At 60.4% G+C, this 23,447-nt stretch overlaps 1 protein-coding gene across 7 annotated transcripts; it reads right to left on the reverse strand.

Moving 5' to 3' along the window:
• Positions 1 to 734: 734 nt before the first annotated feature.
• SLC35E2B (solute carrier family 35 member E2B) lies at positions 735 to 23,144 on the reverse strand. Of its 7 annotated transcripts, none has more exons than XM_069464715.1 (10): positions 22,801 to 23,144; positions 20,844 to 20,958; positions 9,658 to 10,128; positions 9,323 to 9,458; positions 8,790 to 8,917; positions 6,498 to 6,618; positions 5,407 to 5,460; positions 4,985 to 5,057; positions 3,340 to 3,485; positions 735 to 1,033 (listed from the first exon to the last, which is right to left on the reverse strand). In XM_069464715.1, the coding sequence occupies exons 3-10, from the start codon at positions 9,977 to 9,979 to the stop codon at positions 796 to 798; spliced, it is 1,218 nt and encodes a 405-aa protein (XP_069320816.1). In that variant the 5' UTR covers positions 9,980 to 10,128; positions 20,844 to 20,958; positions 22,801 to 23,144; the 3' UTR covers positions 735 to 795. The 7 variants fall into 7 exon arrangements, with proteins under 7 accessions (XP_069320816.1, XP_069320814.1, XP_069320815.1 ...); XM_069464713.1 differs by lacking the exon at positions 22,801 to 23,144 and adding an exon at positions 22,491 to 22,776; XM_069464719.1 differs by lacking the exon at positions 22,801 to 23,144 and adding an exon at positions 22,491 to 22,777 and having other exon boundaries at positions 951 to 1,074.
• Between the last annotated feature and the right edge of the window lie 303 nt (positions 23,145 to 23,447).

Here is a 23,447-nt window from a genome sequence, read left to right on the forward strand (position 1 = left end):
CCCCTGACACTCACAAACGTCCAGAGAAGTAAAGGAATGTCAGCGTCGCCCGTCACTCGTTCAACATGGGAGAGGCTTGTCCCCAACTTCCGGGGCTGCAGTCAGCACACAGGGCGCCCGGCTGCGCAACTCAGGAGGGTGGCGGCTCGGCACAGCGCGGGCTCCGGGACGGGGGTGCCCCTTCCCCCCAGAGGACCCGCCATGAACAGTCTCTCCCTTGAGTGTCACATGACACTGTGGCTTTGAGGGCAGAGTGGTTTGGGAGGACGCTCTGGGCCAGGTGGGGACCCGTCCTTGGCATAGGGGACACCCTCGTTTCCCTGCGCCCGTGTGCCCCAGCGTCGGCCCTGCTGTGAGGAGCTGGGCTCCCATGGCACTGTCACCGCCGCGGCCGGGCCAGGGACGCTTCGCACTCCGTCCCAGCACAGCAGCCCCAGCCCATCGTCAGACGGCCCAGGGCTTCAGTGGCCTTTCGTGGCTGGTGTGGGGATGCAGAGTTCTCTCTGCTGGCTCCGTCACCCACCGGGGACAGGGGCTGCGAGGCCGTTTTCACTTACACAGGGAGGGGCTCAGCTGAGCTGGGCTCTGGTCCACGCCAGGAAGCTGACGCCTGGAATCTCTAATGCGAGTGTCCACTGGTTTTAACTGGAAAACCAAGAAAGGAGCAGGAAACGCCCACTCCCCCACACACAGCCCCTCTGCTGCGCCCCCGCTGCGGCCTGGTCCTCAGGGGCTGCAGCGTCGGTGGGGACGGCGGCGGCTGGCGGGTCCTGGGCACGCAGCGGCCGCCTGAGCTCAGTGCTGCTGTCTGGGCTCCTTGGGAACCAGCGGCTCCTTGGCGTCCTCTGGGGCTTGGGTGGCGGCCGTGGCCAGGCTCTGCATGGCCTCCTGCTGGTGCTGCTTGGCCTTGTTGTAGAGCAGGACGCCGACTGTCACCAGGACAGTGCCGACGGCCGACAGGCTGGTGATTTTGTTGCCAAAAACTATGATGCTGAGCCAGATGGACAGGGCGTGCTTCACCGTGCTGGCGACGCTGTGGTGGGAGCACAGGGGCGGGACGCCTGACGCGCTGACCTGGGGCCGCGTGCGGGCGCGGCGGTGAGCTCACCACCCGCAGCTCCAGGGCCGGCCGGGCCCTCGCTGCTTCTGTGCCAAGGGCACTTTTCATTACGAAAAGCGTCAGGCAGAGAAGTCGAGAGGCACAACAGCCGACCCCGTGACCTGCACTTCACAATCAACATTTGCCTTATCTGCCTCACCCTCTGTCTGCACTGATCTGTCTCTGCGTGAACTGCAGCCATCGTGACAGCCTGCCCCAAGCCCTGCGGCCACTGCAGCCTGGCCTCCCGCATCCCTGCGGCACCCGAGCGCGCAGGCCCACGAGGAGCCGCCCCAGGGAAACCGCACCGTGTGAACACAGTGTCACACTCAAATACAGTCCACGAGAAACGCACTAAACACTAACAGTGGTTTCTCTTTGGTTGGGATTATGGATAATTAAAACTTTATTTTTTGATACTTTTCTGCCTTTTCCAAACTTTCTGTAATAAGTACCTACTTATCACTCTTATAATATGAATAAAATGGAAAATACTGTTAAAACAATAATGAGTTTTCTGTTGTCTTTTTTTGAACCATCACTAATGATCACTAACAATCACTAAAACTCTAAGTTTCAGGAACATGTGTTAATAATTCTGGCTCCAGGCCGGGCGCGGTGGCTCATGCCTGTAATCCCAGCACTCTGGGAGGCCGAGGTGGGAGGATTGCTCGAGGTCAGGAGTTCGAGACCAGCCTGAGCAAGAGCAAGATCCCGTCTCTACTAAAAATAGAAAGAAATTATATGGACAACTAAAAAAATATATATATAGAAAAAACTGGCCAGGCATGGTGGCGGATGCCTACAGTCCCAGCTACTCGGGAGGCTGAGGCAGGAGGATCGCTTGAGCCCAGGAGTTTGAGGTTGCTGTGAGCTAGGCTGACGCCACGGTACTCACTCTAGCCTGGGCAACAGAGTGAGACTCTGTGTCAGACAAACAAACAAACAAAATAATTCCTGGCTCCAAAAATAAACTGCTGGAGAGGCAGACACAGCGACAAGCAGAAAAGGCTGCCGTGAGCTTCACAAACGCTTAGAAAGCAAGACAGTTTGCGACGCGTCTGCAGACGTCTGCAGTCAGGACAGGGCACGCCAGGGGGGACGGTCGCCGGGGGGGACGGCAGCCGTGGGCAGCGGGGATGGCACAGCCTGCAGGGCCCGCTGGCGGAGGGAAGCTTTGGTCCCTGACCTTTCTGCAGAGCGCTGCCCGGCACAGCACACGCCACCACACTCTGACGGGCACTCGCGCACTGACAGCCTGACTCGCGCCAGACAGGAAGCGGCGAGGAGGGACAGCCACGCCCGAGGGGCCCTGCGCGTCCCCACAGGCAGCGGGGCTGCTGCCCCAGGAGGCCGGACGATGGTGGCACCGTTCAACCAAGTCCATTTTTCCTTCACATTGGGGACAATTCCACCTCCTCCAAAGAGGGTCAGAAGTTAGAGAGAAGCGGCCCCTGATCACATGACAGTGACGTGGGCAGCCGCTGACACCAGCTGCGTGGGCTTCTGCGTCCCCATGTAACGTGCGCTCACTCCCTTTTATTTGCTGCCGAAACCCTCCTGTCTTTAATGGGCACTTTCACTAAATCTGTCCAGTAAGAGACGAGAGAAGGAGCTCATGGCACCTTCCGCTCACCTCCGAGCCTGCAGAGCTGCCCTGGCCCCACGGAGCCACTGGCCGCCTGTGTCTGCTCAAATTTAAACTGATCAAAATTAAATGAAGTGAAGAATTGAGTTCTTCACTGTATTGCCCACATTCAGGTGCCCAGTGGCCGTGTGTGGCCAGTGGCCCGTCCCGGGCAGCACAGAAATGCCACATGCCATCTCTGCGGGCAAGCGCGTGTTCCTTTACAGAGTGGGGTCTCGCTGTGTTGCTCAGGCTGGTCTCAAACTCCTGGCCTCAAGCGATCCTCCCACCTCAGCCTCCCAAAGTGCTGGGACTGCAGGTGTGAACCTGCACGCCCGGTGCAGACAGTCTACTGACAGTGCAGAGAAACATTCAGACAATTCCAAGAAGCTTCTAATGTGGAGACGTCTGGGGGAGACTCCCCTAAAAACCGATCACACGCTTTGCCGTCTGCGTTCCAAGCAGCACCGGCACAAGACGGTCTGGTTGTGGCGCAGCCACAGTCCTCGCTACAGAAGACAACACACGTATCTTCTATAAAAACACCTAGATTGCTAGTCTGCTCTGCAAATACAGTGGACACACCACGTCTCCCGGGAGCTCCTCTGCTCACCTGAAAGTCACAGGGGAGATCTTCCCCATGAGGGCGTAGGCCGTGACGCTCTGAAGGTGGAACAGGACACCGTCTGTCAGAAGCAGCAGCACGATGTCCTGGTTGTAGCTGAAGCTCTTTCCGCTCCTCCCCATCACCGGCGCATCCTACGTGCCAGAACAGAAGGACATTCTACCGCGTTTTCCTTTCACCAACGCCCACCAGAAAGACCCAGTGTCACTCCTGCCCAGCGGGTGATGCTGGGGAGAGTGCTGAGAACAGCCTTCTAGGGTGACGACCTAACCCCATTTACCCATTTCAGCTGCGTATACAAACGGCCAGTGAGGACCTGAACAGGTGCTCAACATCACTAATCATTAGGAAAATGCAAATAAAACGCACAGGATTCCACCTCACATCCACTAGGATGGCTACTGCCAAAACCAAACAAGCAAACAAACAAAACACAAGCAGAAAACAACAGTCGGCAAGGTGTGAAGAAAGCGGCCCGTGCCCTGCCGCGGGATGTCACGCGGCAGCTGCGGTGCCAGTCAGTGCGGCAGCTGCTCCGAAACCAAACCTGGAGTCGCCACGTACCCCAGCCCTTCCGCTGCCGGGGCCACCCGGGAGGACTAAAGCGGGACCCGGAGACGCGTCTGTGCTCCCTGCTCACAGGCGCACGACCCGCAGCAGCGAAAACGCAGACCGGCGCCGGGTCGCCCGCTGGCGGATGGACAAGCTACCGCAGCTCAGCCACACAGTGGGACATGATGCAGCTTAAAAAGGAAGAGAGTGGAAATTCTGACGCATGCTACGACACGGGTGAGCCTAGAGGACGTGACGCCCAGTGGAATAAGCCACACACAGCAGACAAACGCCGCGTGACCCTCACAAGGGGCCCCCAGAGTCGTCAAACCCACGGACACAGAGAGGACGGTGGGGGCGGGGCGCTGGTGCTCACAGGGACAGAGTCTCACTGTGCGGGATGGATGGAGTGACGGGATGAGGCTGGTGACGGCTGCGCGCGGCGTGACTGTGCCTCAACCACCTAATCGTACACTTAAAAATGGTCAAGATGGTAAATTTTATGTTATGTATATTTTACCACAATTAAAAACCATTTAAACATGCATATTCTCCCAATCAACCAACTCAATCCCAAAATGTAACCCAGAGAAACACCCTCATCTGCACAGGGTACGGACGCAGAAGCTCCTGTCCCCTGCGTCACAGTGAGGTGACCAACGTCATGGGGGAAGGGATGCGTCAGGGCCGGAGCCATGGTCCAGAGCGTGACGGGGACACAGGGCGCCCAGGTCCCCGTGCGGAGGGAGAGCAGGTCTGCACAGACACGCGCTCGCGCTCCGTGAACCCACCGGCTCGCACCGCCGGCGCGGACAAAGCACGTCCCTATGCGCAGGCCAGGCTGGGAGGGCTGGACACAGGCTCCCCGTTCTGCTATTTTTCTAACAGAAAAGGAAGTCAAGCAAATCTAACAATCTTCACAGAAAGGTCTCAGGGAACTGTCACACCTCCGAGTGGCTCCGGCCGCTGAGCAGCCACAGCAGCCTCGAGCCGCGGTTCGCTTCCCTGCCTCCCCCCGGGGGGCCACGGCAACACCGCCACACCCGCCACCCGCCACCCGCGTCCTGGTTCCGAGACCCACCATGAAGAAGATCCAGGCGGGGACCAGCATGGCCATGGCCGCGGCGCTGGTGTAGAACTGCAGCTCTGGGGCCCTGCGGGGGCAACAGCACACGCTCGACACCCCGCCCGGGGGCAGCGCTCAACCCAGGTGTGGCCCCGCAGCACAGCCCGAAGCCCCCAAGCAAACCGGAAGCTAAGTTTCTTCTGATGGCCAAGACGGACCTCCGTGGCTACCCCGGAATTTAAGAGGCAACCGAAACCCAGGCTGGCGGTTACGGCTGCTCCACGGGGCACCTGGAACAGGCAGGTTCCCCCAACTCTGAACAAGGCATGTTTAGAGGCGCCTGGGCCGGGTCTACGGGGTATCATGAATCTTCACAGGGGCAGCAGCCCGCAGGCCTCGTGGGGCTCGTGGGGGGTCCAGGGACTTGTGATACTCACGAGAACCTGTACTTGTCACCGCTGAGGAGCTTCTTGGAAAAAACGTTTTGCAAACTAGAATAAAGAAAGGAAGAGGTTGCGCATGGACTCTGGCCGTCAGTAACAGGATGGCCGGTGGACAGACGTCTGCCTTCCCCGAGTGGGGGCCACGCAGCCGCTGAGCTCCGGGCCGGCCACCCAGAGGATGCTTGAGCCCAGGGGTTGGAGCCTGCAGTGAGCTAAGATGACGCCACTGCACTCCAGCCTGGGCGACAGAGGGAGACTCTGCCTGGGGGGCGGGGGGGAGGTGAAACCTAGAAGCCATTAGTAATTCTGAAAGAACAGGTTTTGCCACCAAAGCTGAAGTGTGGACTTAACCACACAGCAGGGATGCGAGGTGACCAATTCTGGAATGATCTAAACAGCAATTGTTGAGGCCGGGCACGGTGGCTCACGCCTGTCATCCCAGCACTCTGGGAGGCCGAGGCAGGAGGATCTCTTGAGCTCAGCAGTTCGAGACCAGCCTGAGCAAGAGCAAGACCCTGTCTCATAAAAAAAAAGAAGAAAGAAAAAAGAAATAAACAGCAATTGTCAGGTGACCCTGTTCCTGGCACTCTTCCCCTGGGACCCCGCCACGGGCCGTCCTCACCAGGGGAGTCGCTTTCTCGCCGTCCTCTCTCGGTCCTGCGGTGACACCAGGACACAGACGGCCCCTCGAGCAGGAGCGGAGCCGCCAGGGCGACCTGGCAGCGCAGCCACTGAGGGGCTGCAACCCCACCGGTCCAGGGGCTGCCCCTGCTGCAGCCGTAAGGCAACCCCTTTGGTTTTGCTCAGTTTGCATGGCTGGGTGGTGTGGCGCTAACGCTCTGCAGGGCGACTGTGTCTCTGCGGGTGGATTCTAAGTGTCAAGGCCGAGTAGCCTCAAAGCTTGGATCGCGTTTGAGAAAAGTTGCCTCACTGTGGTGCCTACTGTTTCCCTATTTGGGAGAAGGCAACATCAGAGGCACCTGGCTTTGATCACAGGAAACAGCTCTGAGTGACTCTGGGCCCACACGCCAAGCCCAGAGGGACGGAGGTGCCACCCACACGCGCCCACGGCCTCCCCGACTCACCAGTCCATGATGTTGGTGGACAGCGCAGCGGAAAAGCCCAGGACGTTGAAGCTCATCTCGGTGGCCGTGCACAGCGCCAGCCCCCCCATGACCGGGACCAGGGAGAGGTTGACCAGCAGCCCTGGCAAGAGTGGCACACGGGGGACCTGCTGTCACCACGAGCCGGCCAGCCCCTGCCGAAAGCCCAGGCGTGTCCATCCCCTCCCTTAGGAAAGGTATGGACTTTTAATTAAAAAACAAATGCCTGTCAGCTTCTTTACGTTGGAGGGAAAATGAAGCAAATAAAATACATCTGCAAGGAAGTCCCCTCGCCCTTGCCAAAGGCAGGTGCCTCTTGAGGCCACCTTGGCTACGTCCCCACGGGACGCCTGTCAGTCAGGCCCCCAGGACACCACGGAAGAGCCTCGGCCCCAGGTCCCTCCTTCCCAGTCCGTGTGTCACGTGCAAAGCGGGGTGGGGACGAGGTGGTCTCCGGGCACCTGTGTGCAGAGGGGCAGCCGGGGGGCCAGCAGGAGCGTGGGGTGGGGGCTGGTTGGCACGTGCCCACATTGGATTTGCTCCTTTCGGTTTCCTTCCGCGATATAACAAAAAACCTTTACGTGAACAGTTTTTAAGAAACCCGCTCAGTGCTGTGAAACCACACTTACTGCCCTCACTTTTATTTTGGAAGTAGAGTAGCAGCCCCATTTTGTGCCTATTTGAGCTTAGATATGAATTTATTTTGAAATTCAAAGTGAATGAGGGGATGAAGCTTTCATGTTTAGCAGAAAAGAACCACAGTCACAGGCAGCAGACGAGCTCGTGTTGGCCCCCCGGGAAGATGGCGATCGTCCCGTCACAGGATGCCGCTGTCTGGAGCAGCACCTTGAACTCAGGGAGCCGCCAACAAACCGACGAGTCTCTGTGAGTCCAGCCAACGCAGCAACCCCAGCGCCGCAGGGCTGAGGACCGGAGCTTCGGAAGGGCCCCGGGTCTCCCCAGGGAGCATCTGACCGCGTGAGCGTCCTCCAGGTCTTCCCTCACTTGGTCCCGTCCTCTGGTCCGGCTGGGAATTGTTACATATTGGACAACGTGTACGAAACTGCGGAGAACTGGAGCCCAAACGCCACCTCCTCCTCCAGACAGGACTCGCTCTGCTCCGGCTGTGCAGCGGGGGTGGGGCCTCGTCCAGCTGACAGTCGGGGCGGCCAAGGCTGCTCAGACTCCCGTTGGCAATCAGCAAACTGAGCGCTTGGTCCCTCGTCACTCTCCGATGCCTCCCCAGCAGGTTTCCTTTGCTAACTTTTATCAAGATTCCTAACTGTTCTCAGCGAGAGAGCTGGTTTCTTCTAGCCTGTCCACTGCGAGGTTTTAAAGTCACTTGACATAATTCCTTTCCGTGTGGCTAAGCCACCAGGTTGACACACAATCAGGTTCACTTGTTTTATTTTGCTTATGGTTTTTAGGAACTGCTCTTTAGATTTAGATTTGCTTTTGTTTTGTAATCACCTAAAACATTGGCGTGGTTCCCAAGGCACATGTGGGAGGAGTCGGGTGGAGCCCCGCCCCCTGCGCTCTCCAACTTAGTCTTAAGACCTTGTTGCATTTTTTTTTTTTTTTTAGGAGAAGCAAAGACCAAAAACGGTGTGTCTGTGAGTACGTCTCCCAGACAAGAGATCGTGCATTTTGCGCATCACTCTGCACCTCGCTGTCTCCCTGTCGGAACATCGGACATGCTGTTTGGAAAAGGCTGGTAAGAAAACCGGGGTCACGAGTCCGACACAGAACTGGACATAACCTGCACATCATTAAAGGGCTGGAGTTTTGTCAGTAAATTCGATTTGCTGAGCCTCGGGGAGGCCGGAGAAGCAGGAGCCGGAAGAGCAGTGCAGGGAAGGGACCCAGAGGCAGGCAGGGACGCGGGGACAGGCGAGCCCAAGGACGGGCTGCCACTGCCGCCTCGTGGGGCGCCCACCACAGACGTCCCCCCTCCTTGGGGTGGTGACCAGCATGGGCTGGTGTCTGCCCCGTTCCTGCCGGCCTCCCCACCTAGCGGGAACCAAGGGGCGGGACCCTCCTGGTCTGACCACCGCGAGCCCACACTGGGCCCCCCGCATGGGGCAGGCCCCGAGAACTACTCGCCCACACCACCAAGTGAGGCAACTGTGCCCATGAGAAGACGTCTCGGGAGAGAAACCGAGGCCCCGGGCCGCTGCCAGGAGCAGCCTCCCGCACGGCGGGCCTGGCCGGCGCAGGCACAGTGGGCGGGGGAGGGTGACAGCCCCGGCCCGGGGGGGGGGGGAGGCCCCTCACCTGTGTGTTCCCCCAGAATCATCCGAGACATGATCACGGTGAAGATGGGTGCGGAGCTCTTCACCGTCTCGGCAAACGAAACCGCCACGTTTTTCAGGCTCACCAAGCCCAAAACCACCGTTGCAAACCTAGAAACGGGAAAAGCGTCCTTAGAACGAATCGTCCGTTTGCACCTATAGGACGGTCTCCCCAGGGGCCAGCCGGCCCGGCCCCTCCGCACCACACGAGGGCCTGGCCCACTTCTGCGACCTGCAGGTCACGCCCCAGGACGGCGCCCCTGCACGGCAGGAGAAACGTCATCCTCCAACCACCGTGACGTCAGTTTTCACGGCTGCTCCAGCAAGAATCTGATGAAATACCCGGGGCAGTCGGAGCCGCAAAGCCAAGTCCGCTCGACACCCCACAACCCAGACACTGAACACACCCACAAGCTCCCGACGTGACCCAGTCGGCAGAGTCCCCACTCTCAGTGATGGGAAAGGCTCTTTATATTAAAAAATTAGACACTCAACCAAGAACATGAGATTCTTTACCTCATTAGACCCACAAATAGCATCGTCATGATGAAATTGGGCGGGTAAGAGAGCCGGGTTTTGTGCTGATGTAAACAGCAAGGAACAAATATTTTAACGCATCCGATGAGCGTGGTCGACAGCATTTGCACGGCTCCTGCGGGGGCAGATGGAGAAGCCACAGTGAACAGAGGACGATGCCCCTGCTACGCATGGGGAGTTGGGACCCTCCTCCCACACCCCGGGAGGGCCAAGCCCCCACCCGTCCTGCCCCCACGGGTCTCCTCTGGCCGTTCTCTGGGCTTGTCGCGGGTGAGCGCAGCACCCGGCTCCCGCCCCGTGGCCAGGTGGGTTACCGAGCGTGCTGGGCTCGCCCTCCAGCAGGGACAGGATGTGCTTGTTGAGGAAGAGCGTGGAGAAGCTGAAGAAGAACCACAGCGCCAGGTACAGGAGCGCCCGAGAGCTCCACACGCCGCGGTCCGACTCGATGACCGTGGTCTCGGTGATGGTGACCGTCAGCACGTTCTCGCCGGGGCCACCCTCGCTCTTGGCAAACACGATCTTCTCACTCCGGTGACCAAACAGAGAGCCCCAGGTGAGCAGGGGCTTTCCTCTCGGCGTCTCCTCGGAGCCGGGGGCGAGCTCCTCCAGCCCGCGGGCCTTTGCCAGGGACGGCATGCCGATGCCGCCTGCAGAGCCGCTCTGCCCCGAGGCCGGACACCATGGATCGCCCGCGGCCCGGCCGGGAGGACGAGGATGGACGGCGGGAGGCCGGGAACCCGTGAGGGCCTCTTCCCCAGCAAAGCGTGGAAACAGAGGCTAAAACGCTAACAAAAAGAAACATGTTACTTATCTGGAACGTTTAATGTTCCTAAAATTTTTAATCACCAATGTAGAATTACTTTAAAAATGCAAATATGGAATTCGGCCTTATCTTTAGATGTATGTCTTAGTCCACTTCCCTGAAAAAGTAGAAAGACTGCCAAGTCCAGATCTCCCTCACCCGGAATTGGTCAGACCAAAAACTTTAACCCTCTCCTCCCCCTGGCCCTCTGGCGAATCCTGCCAGAACTGCTAAAAACGTAACAAATCCACCCGGGGCTCTTTCTCCTCCGCCCCTGCCCAGGCGGTGGCCCTCCCAGGCTGCAGCGGCGCGGCCTCCACGCCCACCCTCTCAGCCCGTCTTCCCTCGCAGCGAGGGTGGGGGCATCCAGAGCTCTAAGACCACCTGGCACCACAGACCCTGGGAGCCCCGGGGTCCCTCTGCCCCTTCCCTGGCTGGTGCAGCTCAGCCCGGGCTGGACGCCGGCCTTTGCCCCCCGGTCTCTGCGACCGTCACTCGCACTCCTGTACCTTCCCAACTGCTTCTCCCGGGACCAGCAAAAGCCCCTCCGAGAAAAGATGCTCCTGCCTCCCACAGGCCTCGTCCTGTGACTGTCCCTGTCTGCTGGCTCTCCCACAAATGCCCCCAACAGATACTTTCTGTATTATTATTATTTTTCTTTTTAAGAGACAAGGTCTGGCTGTGTTGCCCAGGCTTGACTCAAACTCCTGGGCTCCAGTGATCCTCCTGCCTCAGGCTCCCGAGTAGCCGGGACCACAGGTGTGCGCCACTGCGCCCGGCTAAGACTGTATTTTGCCCAGCAATTCCGGTTGTTCCCAGTGGGAGGACTGGTCTGCCACTGTGGGAGACGCTGAGTTGCTACTCTGTCCACTGAGTTTCTTATTTCAATCATTGTATTTTTTTAGTTATGCAAAAGCTATTTGGTTCCTTTTCTTTCTTTCTTTTTTTTTTTTTTTTGAGACAGATCTCACTCTGTTGCCTGGGCTAGAGTGCCATGGCATCAGCCTAGCTCACAGCAACCTCCAACTCCTGGGCTCAAGCGATCCTCCTGCCTCAGCCTCCCGAGTAGCTGGGACTACAGGCATGCACCACCACCACACATGGCTAATTTTTTTTTATATATATATATTTTTAGTGTCCAGCTAATTTCTTCCTATTTTTTTTTTAGTAGAGACGGGGTCTCACTCTTGCTCAGGCTGGTCTCGAACTCCTGAGCTCAAACCATCCACCTGCCTCAACCTCCCAGAGAGCCAGGATTTGGCTCCTTTTCGAATTGGCCTGTTTTTCTCATATCCTGTTCTTTCCCTTAGCTTTTCGGTTTCTCCTCTACATCTTTCATTTCACGCCCTCTGCTCGTTTGTCATCCAAAGATTGTAGCCACCTGATCCCAGCTTCCTGTGTGTGTGGGGCCACGTCTTGCGAGGGGTTGTTTCCCGGTGCGCTTTGCGTCCTGCACCCCCGGCTGTGGGCAGCCTTCTGAGCAGGTGTGGGGTCGCCTCTGCCACCTGCTCCAGGGCTGTCGCTGGCCCAGGACCAATTTTACGCCGCCCGCCTGCCGCTCAGACCTGTGGCGCGTGCGACTTCTCCGGGGGGGGACCCCCTGCCCCCTGCCCCCCCCCCAGGTCACAGCACAGCAGGAAGGCTCCCTGCTTCCCTCCGCGGCCGGCACCTCTTCCCAGTCGTGGCCACAGAGGCGGCCTCCCCTCGGCGGGCCCAGGTCCCACCTCCCGCCCGGCGACAGCAAAGCCCCAGCCCCTGCCCCGCAGCTGGGTGCTCCAGATGGCAGCCTGCTTGGATTTCTCGCTTCCTGTTTCTGACATCTGGGGGTTTCCTTTTCTTTTTGGAGAGCTCAGTCATGCACGTAAATGGACGCCTGTTCTGTGTCGCCCCTTCTGTCCAGGCTGCGGGGCGGCGTCCGGCCCTCACTCCTCAGTCCCCACCTGCAGGTCGGGGGCCACGTATTTCTAATTTTATATATTGTATTTATATGACATGTATTATATGTCATGTATTTATACTGAGGGGCTCACACTGCTACCCCCTGGCGGGGACCTCTCCTGGCCCTTCTGAATTCCCTGCTCATCTGCCTGCGAGTCCCCCAGGCCCCCGAGACTCAGGGTGACTGAGACCAGCTCACAGTGTACCCCTCACCTGGCTGCCCCACGCTCCTCACTGGGTTCGGGGGCTCTGGAGTCGCAAGACACGAACGATCCCATCCACAGACGCCGGCACGTGGCCCTGGATCCCGCAGCGGGACACTCGCGCCAGCCCCACCCCCCAGCTCACGGCGGCCTCGCTGCCTCACGCTCTCCCTGCCCCTCCCAGGTCCCCCCGTCACGGCTGCAGCAGCAGCAGGGACTCCGCCACGGCACTTGTCCCTCACACGCTACAGCCTCTGAGCTTCCGAAACCAAACCTGAGTTCGAGGCGAGGAGTGGACGCTTGAGAGGCACGGGCAGGACGGACAGACGCCACGTGCGCAGGGCGCCCAGCTCTGGGTGGGGCTGGATGAGCCGCCAACACGTCGCAGGAGACACCACAAAGTAAGCTCGAACCCCAGACACACACGTCCCAGCCCACACCTGGCCAGGCGGCTCCCTTCCGCCAGGACGTCTCCTGGTTTTCACCGAGGAGCTCACAACACCCCAGGCAAAACTGCTGCCCCTCGTGCTCCTCCGCGGGCGCCCACGGTCGGGGGACGGGAAGAGAGAGCCCAGGGCACACACCAACGTCTGCTTGGGATTAACGGCCAGGGACTCGAGGAGTCAGAAATCGCCGTCGGCCGACGCGACGTTCTCCTCGTACAAGGACTTGAACAAGAGGCTGACTTTAAACACAGACCGGTCTTGCTGGTGACGTCCTTCGTCCCCTGCCGTGCAACACCCTGTGCAAATGCGCCACTTCGGATCTACCTGTGCTGCCAACAAGCATTTGGGCCGCGCTGCTGCGGACCTCCTGCATACGCCTCTTCACGCATTTCTCTTGGGTCCCTGCCCAGGAGGAACTGTCCGGTCACAGGACGCGCACGGTCAACATCAGAAGATTCTGTGCTGACTTTACTCCCACGACTCCGCTCATGCTTGTCTCGCAGAAGCACCGTCCCGTCCCCGCCGTCCTGCCCACAAGCTCCTGCCGCCTCCACTCCTCTCCCTGCCCCCACAGGACAGTGACACCGGGACCGCGCTCGCCACCACGTCTGCGCCCTGCAGCCACAAGGCCAAGCAGTCCCTGACCCTCCTCGCACGCTGGCGCCTGTCACTGCCGGAACGGGCAGCGGCCCCTCCGCAGCCTGGTGCTCACACAGGCAGACAGCGCCAGCTCCGGCCCAGACCAGCCAAGTCCGAGAAGCTCAGAAGAAATTCACGTTTCAGAATCACTTTTTAGCTCCTTGGCCGGTACAAGGGCAGCCAGCTGGAGAGCTGCCACCAGGGGCCACCCCTGCTGGGGCCACCACACGATGGTCCACGTCACTGTCCCAGGTGGGAAACAGATTCCGGACTGAAACTGTCTGGATGTGACTTTTCAAGAATGACGCGGGTGACAGGGAACCGAAAAAGGAAAATTAACAAAGCACGTCACTGAGGCTGGTGTTGGTCACGGGGGTGGGGGACACATGTGGGCCGCGAGACGTTCCCGCGGAGGTCTGCCTGAAGGTGGGTGTCTGACGCAGCGTCTCCTGTTAGGACAACAGCAAAACAAAACAAAGCCCCCAAACGAAACACGACCTAAGTGTGTGTTTAAGCAGAACAGCAGAAACGAGTGACGGCAGCTCCTCGGGGCAGAGACGCCGTGAACAGGACAGACCCGGCAGGGTCACAGCAGCGCAGGAGAAGATGCACAACGCGGCTCCACAGAGAGGTGTCAGGTCCCAAAGCACCGTGTGCTGCTCAGAAATAAACAACAAGGCCGGGCGCGGTGGCTCACGCCTGTCATCCCAGCACTCTGGGAGGCCGAGGCGGGAGGATCGTTTGAGCTCAGGAATTCAATACCAGCTTGGGCAAGAGCGAGACCCCGTCTCTACTATAAAATAGAAAGAAATTATATGGACAGCTAAAAATATAGAAAAGTACAGAAAAAATTAGCCAGGCATGGTGGCGCATGCCTGTAGTCCCAGCTACTCGGGAGGCTAAGGCAGGAGGATTGCTTGAGCCCAGGAGTTGGAGGTTGCTGTGAGCGAGGCTGACGCCACAGCACTCTAGCCTGGGCAACAGAGTGAGACTCTGTCTCAAAAAACAAAACAAACAAACAAAAACAAATAAATGACAAAACGTTCTTGAGAACAAAACCGAGAAATCCAGTCTCAGGGTTCTCATTCGGGCCCCGTGCTCTGCTCTGAGCTGCTCTGAGTCCTCGCGCAGGAAGAGGCTCCGTCCGAGCGCTGGGAGAAGTCGCCCCCTGCTCTCACGCTCGACGCCAGAGTGCGGCTTTTCTGCACGCGGAACCCGCGGCTGGCGTCCTCCAACCCCGGTCACTGCCGCTCCCTGCTGGAGTCCGCTGTGTCCTGGGTCAGGTCCCCCCTCCGCTGGTAACCAGCCAGCTGTGAACCGCGGTCCCCACAACCCCTCCCTGGGCCTGGTGAACTCACTGGGACAGTTTACCAGACCCGGGAAACACGCACGTTACCAGGCAGGTGTAGGGGCGTTGACAGAGACGCACGTGCGGTGGGGCCCCGGCAGCCGCGTGAGCGCCACGCGGATCGTCCAATCGCCTCGCCCAAGAGCTTTATGGCCTTTCTCTGCAGCCGGCCGCGGCCCCAGGGTGGGGCAGAGTCCCGACCCTCCGACCCTCCGACCCCCCTGGGCGCCGGCCCCCAAGCCACCCCGTCAGCCGGACGCAGGAGGGAGCACAACGACGGGTGACAGAGAGTCCCAGGGAACCAGGGACACAGACCAAATATGCTTCACGCACCGTGAGAGCTAAATCCGCGCTGGCAGAAACGCAGCCTCTCCCTGTCCTCTGCGGAGCTGTGGCCCCAGCGTCACCAACACAGGTGCCAGCGTAGACCAGAGTCCACTGAGCTGTCTTCAAACCTTCCTTTTATCACCGTCTCAGATCTCCAGCTGCGATTACCCCCCTTCAGGAGGGCGGGAGGACGGGCGGGCGGGAGCGCAGAGCGGCTTCTGCAGCACCTGCCTCCGCGAGCTCCAGCCGTGGGGACAGACCGTGCAGGGCCACAGCGGCACACTCTGCCTCCGAGTGTCCTGCCAGGACCGGGTGCGGGGCCTCGACGGGGCGCCTGCCCTTCCCGAGACCCTGCGGACACCGTGGGGCCGTGGGGCTGTGCCGGGACCCCTTGCTCACTGTCTGTGGACGAGCGGCCGCCAGGCTGGGACCAGCTCCAAGGCCGTCTGCCCGTCTCTTATCAGCCGACCTTTGTCCTCCTGCAAAGCCCACGTGTGGTGTCCGCAACCCCCCTGCGGAGCCACTTCCGGCTGTGCCTGGACACCTGCTCTGCGGCAGCTCCGAGGTGCCCGTCACCAGGACCAGCACCTGGGACAGGCAGGTCCCCGTCCCAGCAGGAGGTGCCCAGGGGGACCGTCCAAGCCCAGAGGTCACCAGGGTGCACCTGCGTCCTGGCGAAGGGGACGACGCGCCCACCTGCGCAGTGCCCGGCAGGTGCTGTGTGGGGTCCCTCAAGGCCTGACTGCAGACGGCTGCCGCACGGCACCGTGAGACGCTTCCCCGGGTGACTGGGCTGCTTCCCTGACTGTCAGCCACGTGTCACGGGGGCTGATCTGGTGCCTCTGGGGCGTCCCTTGTTGGGTGGGGCCACAGCAGAGAGGCGGGAGATGAGCCGTGTCGCGTGGCGCTGTTGTAGGACGCAGCGAGCGTGAGGGCCCCGGCGACAGACCAACGCTGAGTTCCCCGCGGTCAGAGCAGGCCCAGGGCCTGGCCCCGGCACAGTCTTGCACGGCCACCGCCACCTCCCCAGACAGTCCCGCCAGTCGCGGCTCCTCGGGACGCCGGGAGGACAGGGGCTGGGTGCGGGGGCGGCAGCCTCACCGAGAGGGGCTTCCGTGCCTGCGTGGTTTCCGTTTCCCGTCCAAATGCCGCTGGAGTCGGAGTGTTGGAAGGTGCTAAAGCTTAAAGGAGGACGTCCAGGTGCAGACGGCGGGCGGAACAAAGATGCTGGTCCTGTCTCGCCCTTTCCCAGCGCCACGCGACACACTAAATCACACCCAGGTTTCCATTTGCTTGTCTGTTTTGTTGGGGAGAGGCAGGGCGGGAACAGGTGCCAACGCTGGTGACAGTGCAGAGGGACCGCAGGGCCAAGGCCTGGAGGATGAGAACCGCTCGCTGCGGACACCCAGGCACGGGGGACAGAGGCGAGATGGCTGGAGACCCTCACCCCACGTGGCGCAGGGGCAGGGGAGCTGGGCCAGCCGTGTGGCCAGGAGACCAAAACCTTCTCTGGGGAGCTCAACAGCCCCAAGGATGGACCTCAGGTACCAGACACGGGGCAGGAAGAGCCCCGGCAGAGACACAGCAGAGCAGCCTCCAAACTTCCCGCCAGCGCCCAGCCTGGGCGGAGACAGGCGAACACCAGGCGAACACCGGGGTGGGGGACGGAGAGGGAAGGAGCGGGAGGAGGAAGTGCAGTCTGAGCCCAGGACCCCAGGACCCAGCGAAGGGGCCTTTGACTGGACTCGAGGGCTGAGCCACCAGCGGGGCCCATGTCCTTCGGAAGGTCTAGACGCGCCTGGACTGACAGTGCGGTTGGTGACGCCCGCACAAACCCAGCTTACGCTGAAAACATCCCAGGTCGAAATGCATCTACGTCTGGGCCTGGTGGCGCCCATCGTCCCAGGAGCCCGGGGCTGCAGTGAGCCGTGACGGCATGCGCGGCTGAGTGGGGCCTGCTGGATGCCACGGCTCAGCCTCACGCTCCTGACGTGAGCTCGGACTCCCAGAGCCACACGCAGCTGGGTGAAACCATCTAACAGGAGGCGTGCTGTGTAATCGCGTGCTGAATGCCTCGAGTAACTTATCGCAGACTGTGCGGAAAGTGGCCGTGTGGGTACATGGAATACGGTTTCTCCGGGACACGTGTTGCTTTACCGACACTGCACAGTCGAAAAATTGTAAGTTGGGCCACGGTAATTTGGGGACCGTCTGTAGGGCAAAAAGGGCCCTTGGCAAGTAAGAACAGGCCAGGCCAGGTACCAGCGCCGCCTGCCATCTGCGGGCAGCTGAGCCGCCCCGAAGCTCCATCCCAAACACCTGGACCCTGGACGGGACGCAGCCGCGAGGGGCCCCGGCTCTCAGGAGACCTAGGGAGGCGCCAGGGACCTGCCACGCCCCACACGAAGCAAGAGGAGCAGGAGACGGGGCTGGGGCGGCCAGGCCGAGCCGGGGTCCTGCCCGGAGGAGACTGCAGGCCCAGCCGGGGGCAGACGGAGGAGTTGGGCCCGAGGACATTCACGGGTGGTGACCAGCCACAGTCAGAGAGCAAAGGTCACCAAGAGCTGGTTGGGGGGCAGGAACAGCTGCCTGGAAGCTCCGGGAAGGCCACCAGCCCCAGGACAGATTTAGAGGCCCAAGGACCAGACAGTAAGGCTCTGAGGCCGACGGGACACGGCCCGCGGGGGACAGAGAGCCCCAGCGGGACATCTGGAGATGAACATAAAACTGGCAACAGAACTCGAGGGGTTCGCAGGGTCTCAAACGGTTTCCCCACAGGATGCTGACCAGCGACGACGGGACAAGCTGGCTCTACCCTGGAGAACCGGCAGGCGCGGCCCTCCCCACGTGGCCAAAGTCAGGATGACCAGACGTGAGACACAGCAACTCCACAAAGCCACGTCACCGCGCGGTCTTCTCGCCCCAAGTGCAGAGCTGCGAATCTAATCACGAGAATATGTCAGACAAGCCCAAAGCTGTGCAGGTGACAAAAGACAAGGGTGGGAAGAGGCCAAGGGGACACGACAGCCCAACGCAATGTGGGCTCCCGGCCAGGTCACAGGACAGGCAGGGCCGGGGCAGGCCGTGGCCAGGCCGCAGCTCTGACTTCTGGAACCACATAAACATCTCCCTCACTTACGAAACTCAGATAATTAAATCAATACGGGCAGGGAAAAGATCTCTAAAATGGAATCCAGAAAAAAACGGACCACACATAAATCAAGTGACTCACAGGATCACGCTGAGGGGAGAGGGACCGGAACTTCTGAGCGACCAGTGGGAAAGCGTGTGCTCAGGTTAAAGCAGGAAGAACCCTGGCGCAGTCGTGGGTTGGGGATTCCGGACCGAGCAACCGGGCGCACACGCGCAGGCCACGGGAGGCAGACACACGGACACGCGCGTGCCGCCGGGCTCGGAGGTGCCGGCACGGACCGTGCACCTCCCCGGGCGGACGGAGGCGGGCGAGGAGGCTGTTCCCACGGCCGCCCCGGCGCTGCCCGCGGACACCCAGAGGCAGAGCCACCCGGCGGCACAGCCAGCGGGGTAGACGCAGCCCTGCACGGCCGCGGGGACAGCGCCCAGGACGAAGGCGCAGCTCAGAGGGACGCAGGGCCCCAGGCCTAACCGGCGGCGGTCTGAGGGCCCAGCCTTCCAGATGCATCCCGGTGGCTGAGCCTGAATTCAGAGAGCCAAGCTGACTAAGGGTCACACTTTTAGTCTTTCTGTTTAACTTCGGCACTTTCAGAGCTCACTGAGCCAACCAATCAGAGCTCAGCTGTATCAGCCAATCAGAACCCAGCTGCATCAACCAACCGGATCTAAGCAAGTTGGCATCCTTCATTTGCATAGACGGACCTGTTTGGGAACCTGGGTGGAAACTTTTGCTATAAAAACTGAGCTTGTCTCTGTTCCTAGGACCAAAGGAGCTGTGTCTCCCTGGTTTGCAAACTAAGTCCGTTTCCTCCAAATTTCTTTTAGGAGGATTTTTGTTGACTAAATAAATAATGATAGCGAAGGATTAGAAAAAGAAGTGGATCCTGATCTCCCATCAGTAGACAAATAATAATTAGTAACACTCAGGCCGTGGCTCATGCCTGTAATTCCAGCACTCTGGGAGGCTGACGCAGGAGAATCATTCAAGGTCAAGACCAGTCTGAGCAACAGCCAGACCCGTCTCTACTAAAAATAGAAAAACAAACAAAAAAAAAAAAATAGGAAAATTAGCTGGGTATGGTGGCGCCTGTAGTCCCCGCTACTCGCTACTGGGGAGGCTGAGGCAGGAGGATCCCTTGAGCCCAGGAGTTGGAGGTTGCTGTGAGCTGTGATGACACCACTGCACTCCAGCCGGGTGACAGAGCAAGACTCTAGTGTATTAGCTGAATTAACCCTCAAAACAGCCCCCTGAGAAAGGCACTACCGTCACCCACAGGAGACAGAGTGAAGAAATGGCTTCACAGAGGCAGGGTAAGGATTTGGACCCAGGCCGCCCAGCTCCAAAGTCTGCACTTGTGTGAAACTTAAATGTGCAAAACTATATGTTCAGGAAAAAGTGCAAGAGAATGTCTTCCTGACCCTGGAGTAGGAAAAGAGTATCTTCAACCAAACCCCAAAGCATGACCTATTTGAAACAAACAAACAAACAAAAAAAGGAAGAAATGGACTAAATCGGCTAAATGAAGAAATTTTCTTCCATCAAAGCATGCCACAAGGTGAAATGACAAGCCTCACCTGGGAAAAGGTAACGTCCAGAGTATGTGAATACAGAGTCCCTACAAATCAATTAGGAATACAAGGAAAGCATGTTTCACACGAGGTGTCCCATACACACGAGGAAGGGGACAGTTTCACCACCTCCTGCCACAGACACGTCACTCCAAACTCTCCACCGTAAATAACAAGCACGACCTCGGCTTCCGTGGGTCGGGAATCTGGGAGAAGCGTAGCTGGGGACCGCTGGCCCCAGGTCTCCCACAGAGCTGCAGTCAGGCTGCCGGCCAGGGCCTCGCTGTCACCGGAGCTGCAGGGTCCACTGCTAAGCTCACTGGTGGCTGTGGCTGGACGGCCACCTCTGCTTACTGCCACGGGGCCTGTCCACGGGGCGCCTCACAGCCTGGCGCCGGCACTCGCCAAAGCCAGCTACCCAGGGAGCGAGAGAGAACACCGAGACCGAGGCGCGAGCCTTCCGGCAGCCTCATCTGAGAAGTGACGCCCTTCACTTCTGCCACCTAGATGTGGGTCCCCAGGAGGAGCCCACGGGCTCTCGGGGTCGTCTCAGGGGCTGCCCCGCCACAGGCCGCGCCTCGCTGGCAGTCGGGGAAGCCGCAGTGAAACCGCAGTGCGCGAGCGTCGGACACCCCCGCCCTGGCCCCACCGGGAGGGTGAGGAGGCGGGAAGAGGTGCTCAAGTATCGCTGGCGGACTGGCACAAGCTCTTTGGAAAACAGTTTGGCATCACCTGGAAAGGTAAACGTGGACACACCCAGAAGTCAGCAAGCCCGACCTAGAGGCCCGTGGGTGCACAGGATGTTTAGGGCAGAACCGCTCTTTGCGGCAACTGAGCAGACACAGTGGAAAACGCCCCATCAGTGGGAGAACGGAAACCTGCATCGTGGAGTTTTCAAACGGAAGCCGAACACCCAGCAGCCCGCAAGCAGCGGAACGGCGCTCAAAGGAAAGCTGCGTCTCCCACCCGCAACCAGCTGGAGGGCGACCCTCACGCAGAACCGCCCCGCGAGGGGCGAGGGAGGCCTGGTGTCCAGCAGGACGGGAGGGGCCCGCCGGCGCTGAGGTCCACTCACCAGGGCCCGGCTGGAGTCCCCGCTGCCGTCCCGGACGTGGCTCCTGTGTTCCCACAGCTGCTGCTTTCTCCGCCCACGTGACTCAAGCTGCCTTCAGAGAGAAGCAGTTCGTGTCCTGCAGAAGACTCGAGGTCAGTGTCCTGCTCTGGCAGCGATAAACCGCCCATGAGAAGGGGACAGAAGGGGCTGAGCTCAGGTGTGAGGAGCATCAGCCACCTGCACCCAGGTCCCTGGTGACAGAGCCCGAGTCACCCTGTCCCTCTCGGGCTATAAAGCAAGGATCCAGGGGAACTTGGGGCAAGCTGAACCGTGACTGTCCCTTCCAGCACGGGGTCAGCAGCTGCTCCAGCCCTCTGCTCCCCGGAGGGGCTGCTCAGAAGGACACCGCGTGGGCGCGGAGCCGGGCACTCAAGACCAGCGGGCAGAGGCTGGAGTTAACAGGAGTGGCGAAAGCCACCCAAGGAGGTTTGGGTGTGAGGTGGCTGACAAAGCTGCATTTTTACCCTGTCCTGTTTCGCAGACCCCTGAATTCCAGGCCATGGGCCCGAGGTTCAAATCCCTGCTCTACAAGGGACATCTCAGGACGTGCTCACACACCTCGGCAGAAAGTCTAGCTTGGTTCAACTGGTCAGAAGGGCATTTTATTTTAGTTTTTAAAAGATGTTATGGCCGGGCGCGGTGGCTCACGCCTGTAATCTTAGCACCCTGGGAGGCCGAGGTGGGAGGATCGTTTGAGCTCAGGAGTTCGAAAACCAGCCTGAGCAAGAGCGAGACCCCATCTCTACAAAAAATAGAAAGAAATGATCTGGACAGCTAAAATTATATATATAGAAAAAAATTAGCCGGGCATGGTGGCACATGCCAGTAGTCCTAGCTACTCGGGAGGCTGAGGCAGGAGGATCGCTTAAGCCCAGGAGTTTGAGGTTGCTGTGAGCTAGGCTGACACCACGGCACTCCAGCCTGGGCAACAGAGCGAGACTCTGTCTCAAAAAAAAAAAAAAAAAAAAGATGTTATTTTTTTGTAGAGTCGCCCTGGTTGGTGTTCAACTCCTGGCCTCCAATGATCCTCCCGCCTCGGCCTCCCACAGTGCTGGGATTTCAGGTGTGAGCCCCGCCAGGCTGGCCGAGCAATTCAGACAAGGAGTGTCGTGTGTCGCAAGGGCCGAAAGCGCCGCCTGCAGCTCAGAACTGCACCTCTGGGGGTTCATCCTCAGAACCCCCCAAGGCCGTGCCCGTGGGTGCACAAAAGGACATTCGAGCAGCTTCACTTCTGACAGTGAGAACCGGGACGACACGAGGGGCCACGCGTTGGGCCTGCCACCTCGGCCAGGGACACGGTGCCAGGGGACGCTTGTTCCAGGCCTGGCGCTGGAGCCCAGCTCAGCGGTGGCAGCTGGGAGGGGACGCTTGGAGCCAGCGGCTGCTTATCCGTGTCTACCTTGTCCCCACCGAGGACCGGCGACTTCAGCGTCAAGCCTCCCCGTTTCCTCTCCTAACGTCCTTTCTAACGCTGGTCTACTGACAAATTTAAGTGTTTTGGTACAGCATGTAGCGCTCTTTCAAAAAAACAAACTTCTAAAAAGGGTCTGGATGAGGAACGCGCTCAGAGAGGGGTCGCGGGCAGGTACACCCGGCCCCGCCGCCTACCTGGGCCGCGCCCCGAGACGCCCCTCCGAGGCCCGTGGGGTCGACACCGGCGCTCGGCGGCCCCAGGCTGCGGGGCCGGGCAGGGGGCCGCGGGGCCGCGGAGGGTAGCACAGGAGCTCAGGCGCGGGAGCGGGCGCAGACGGTCCACCTTCCGCGGGCCGGACCCCCGTCGGCAGCGCGGGGCGCCCGCGGGGTCGGAGGTGACGCGCCCGAGCTCCTCGCCACCCCGCGGGCGCCCGCTCCAAAGTGCCCGCGGCGCCTGGGCCGGACGCGCTGCAGAGCCGGCGCCCCCCGCGGCCGGCGTTGGTACCTCCCGGGTTGTTCCACCGCGGCCTGGACACGGCGCCTGGCATCCTCCGGACGGGTCCACCGTGGCCGGTAAAGGACTCGGAGCCCCCGCGGCCGGCGTTGGTACCTCCCGGGCCGGTCCACCGCGGCCGGGCGGGGGGGAACACGGTGGTGCGGAACCGCAGCGCCCCCCGCGGCCGGCGTTGGTACCTCCCGGGCGGGTCCACCGCGGCCGGGCGGGGAACAAGACGGTCCGAGCACCCTGCGGAGGCGCCGGGCTCTAGGACCCCACGGCTCTGCCGTCCGACTGCTGCGTTCCAGGAACAGGAAATCCGCCAGGTGGGCCGAGCCTAGCGGACGCGGAGCCACCGGCCGCCCGGCCGCAGCGCACCCGCCTTCGGGGCAGCGTCCGGCGCGCCCAGGCCGGGGCTGCGGGGGCGGAGCCTCTGCGCGACCGAGGCCACGCCCCCGCGCCGATTGGCCGGACCGCGGAGCGCTCCGCCCGGGGACGGGGCCGCCTCGAGCCGCGCGATTTGCAGGGAGGGCGCAGCTCCGGGACCACCGGCGACCTCGCGGCCGCGTGGGCGCCGCTTCTTGCTTCAAACTAACCGAGCTGCCCCTGCGGCCGCGGCCCGGCAGGCCTGGCCCGTGGTGCTCTGCACGTCGGTT

Source organism: Eulemur rufifrons, unplaced genomic scaffold (genome assembly GCF_041146395.1).
Source record: "Eulemur rufifrons isolate Redbay unplaced genomic scaffold, OSU_ERuf_1 scaffold_84, whole genome shotgun sequence".
Classification (NCBI taxonomy): Eukaryota; Metazoa; Chordata; class Mammalia; order Primates; family Lemuridae; genus Eulemur; species Eulemur rufifrons.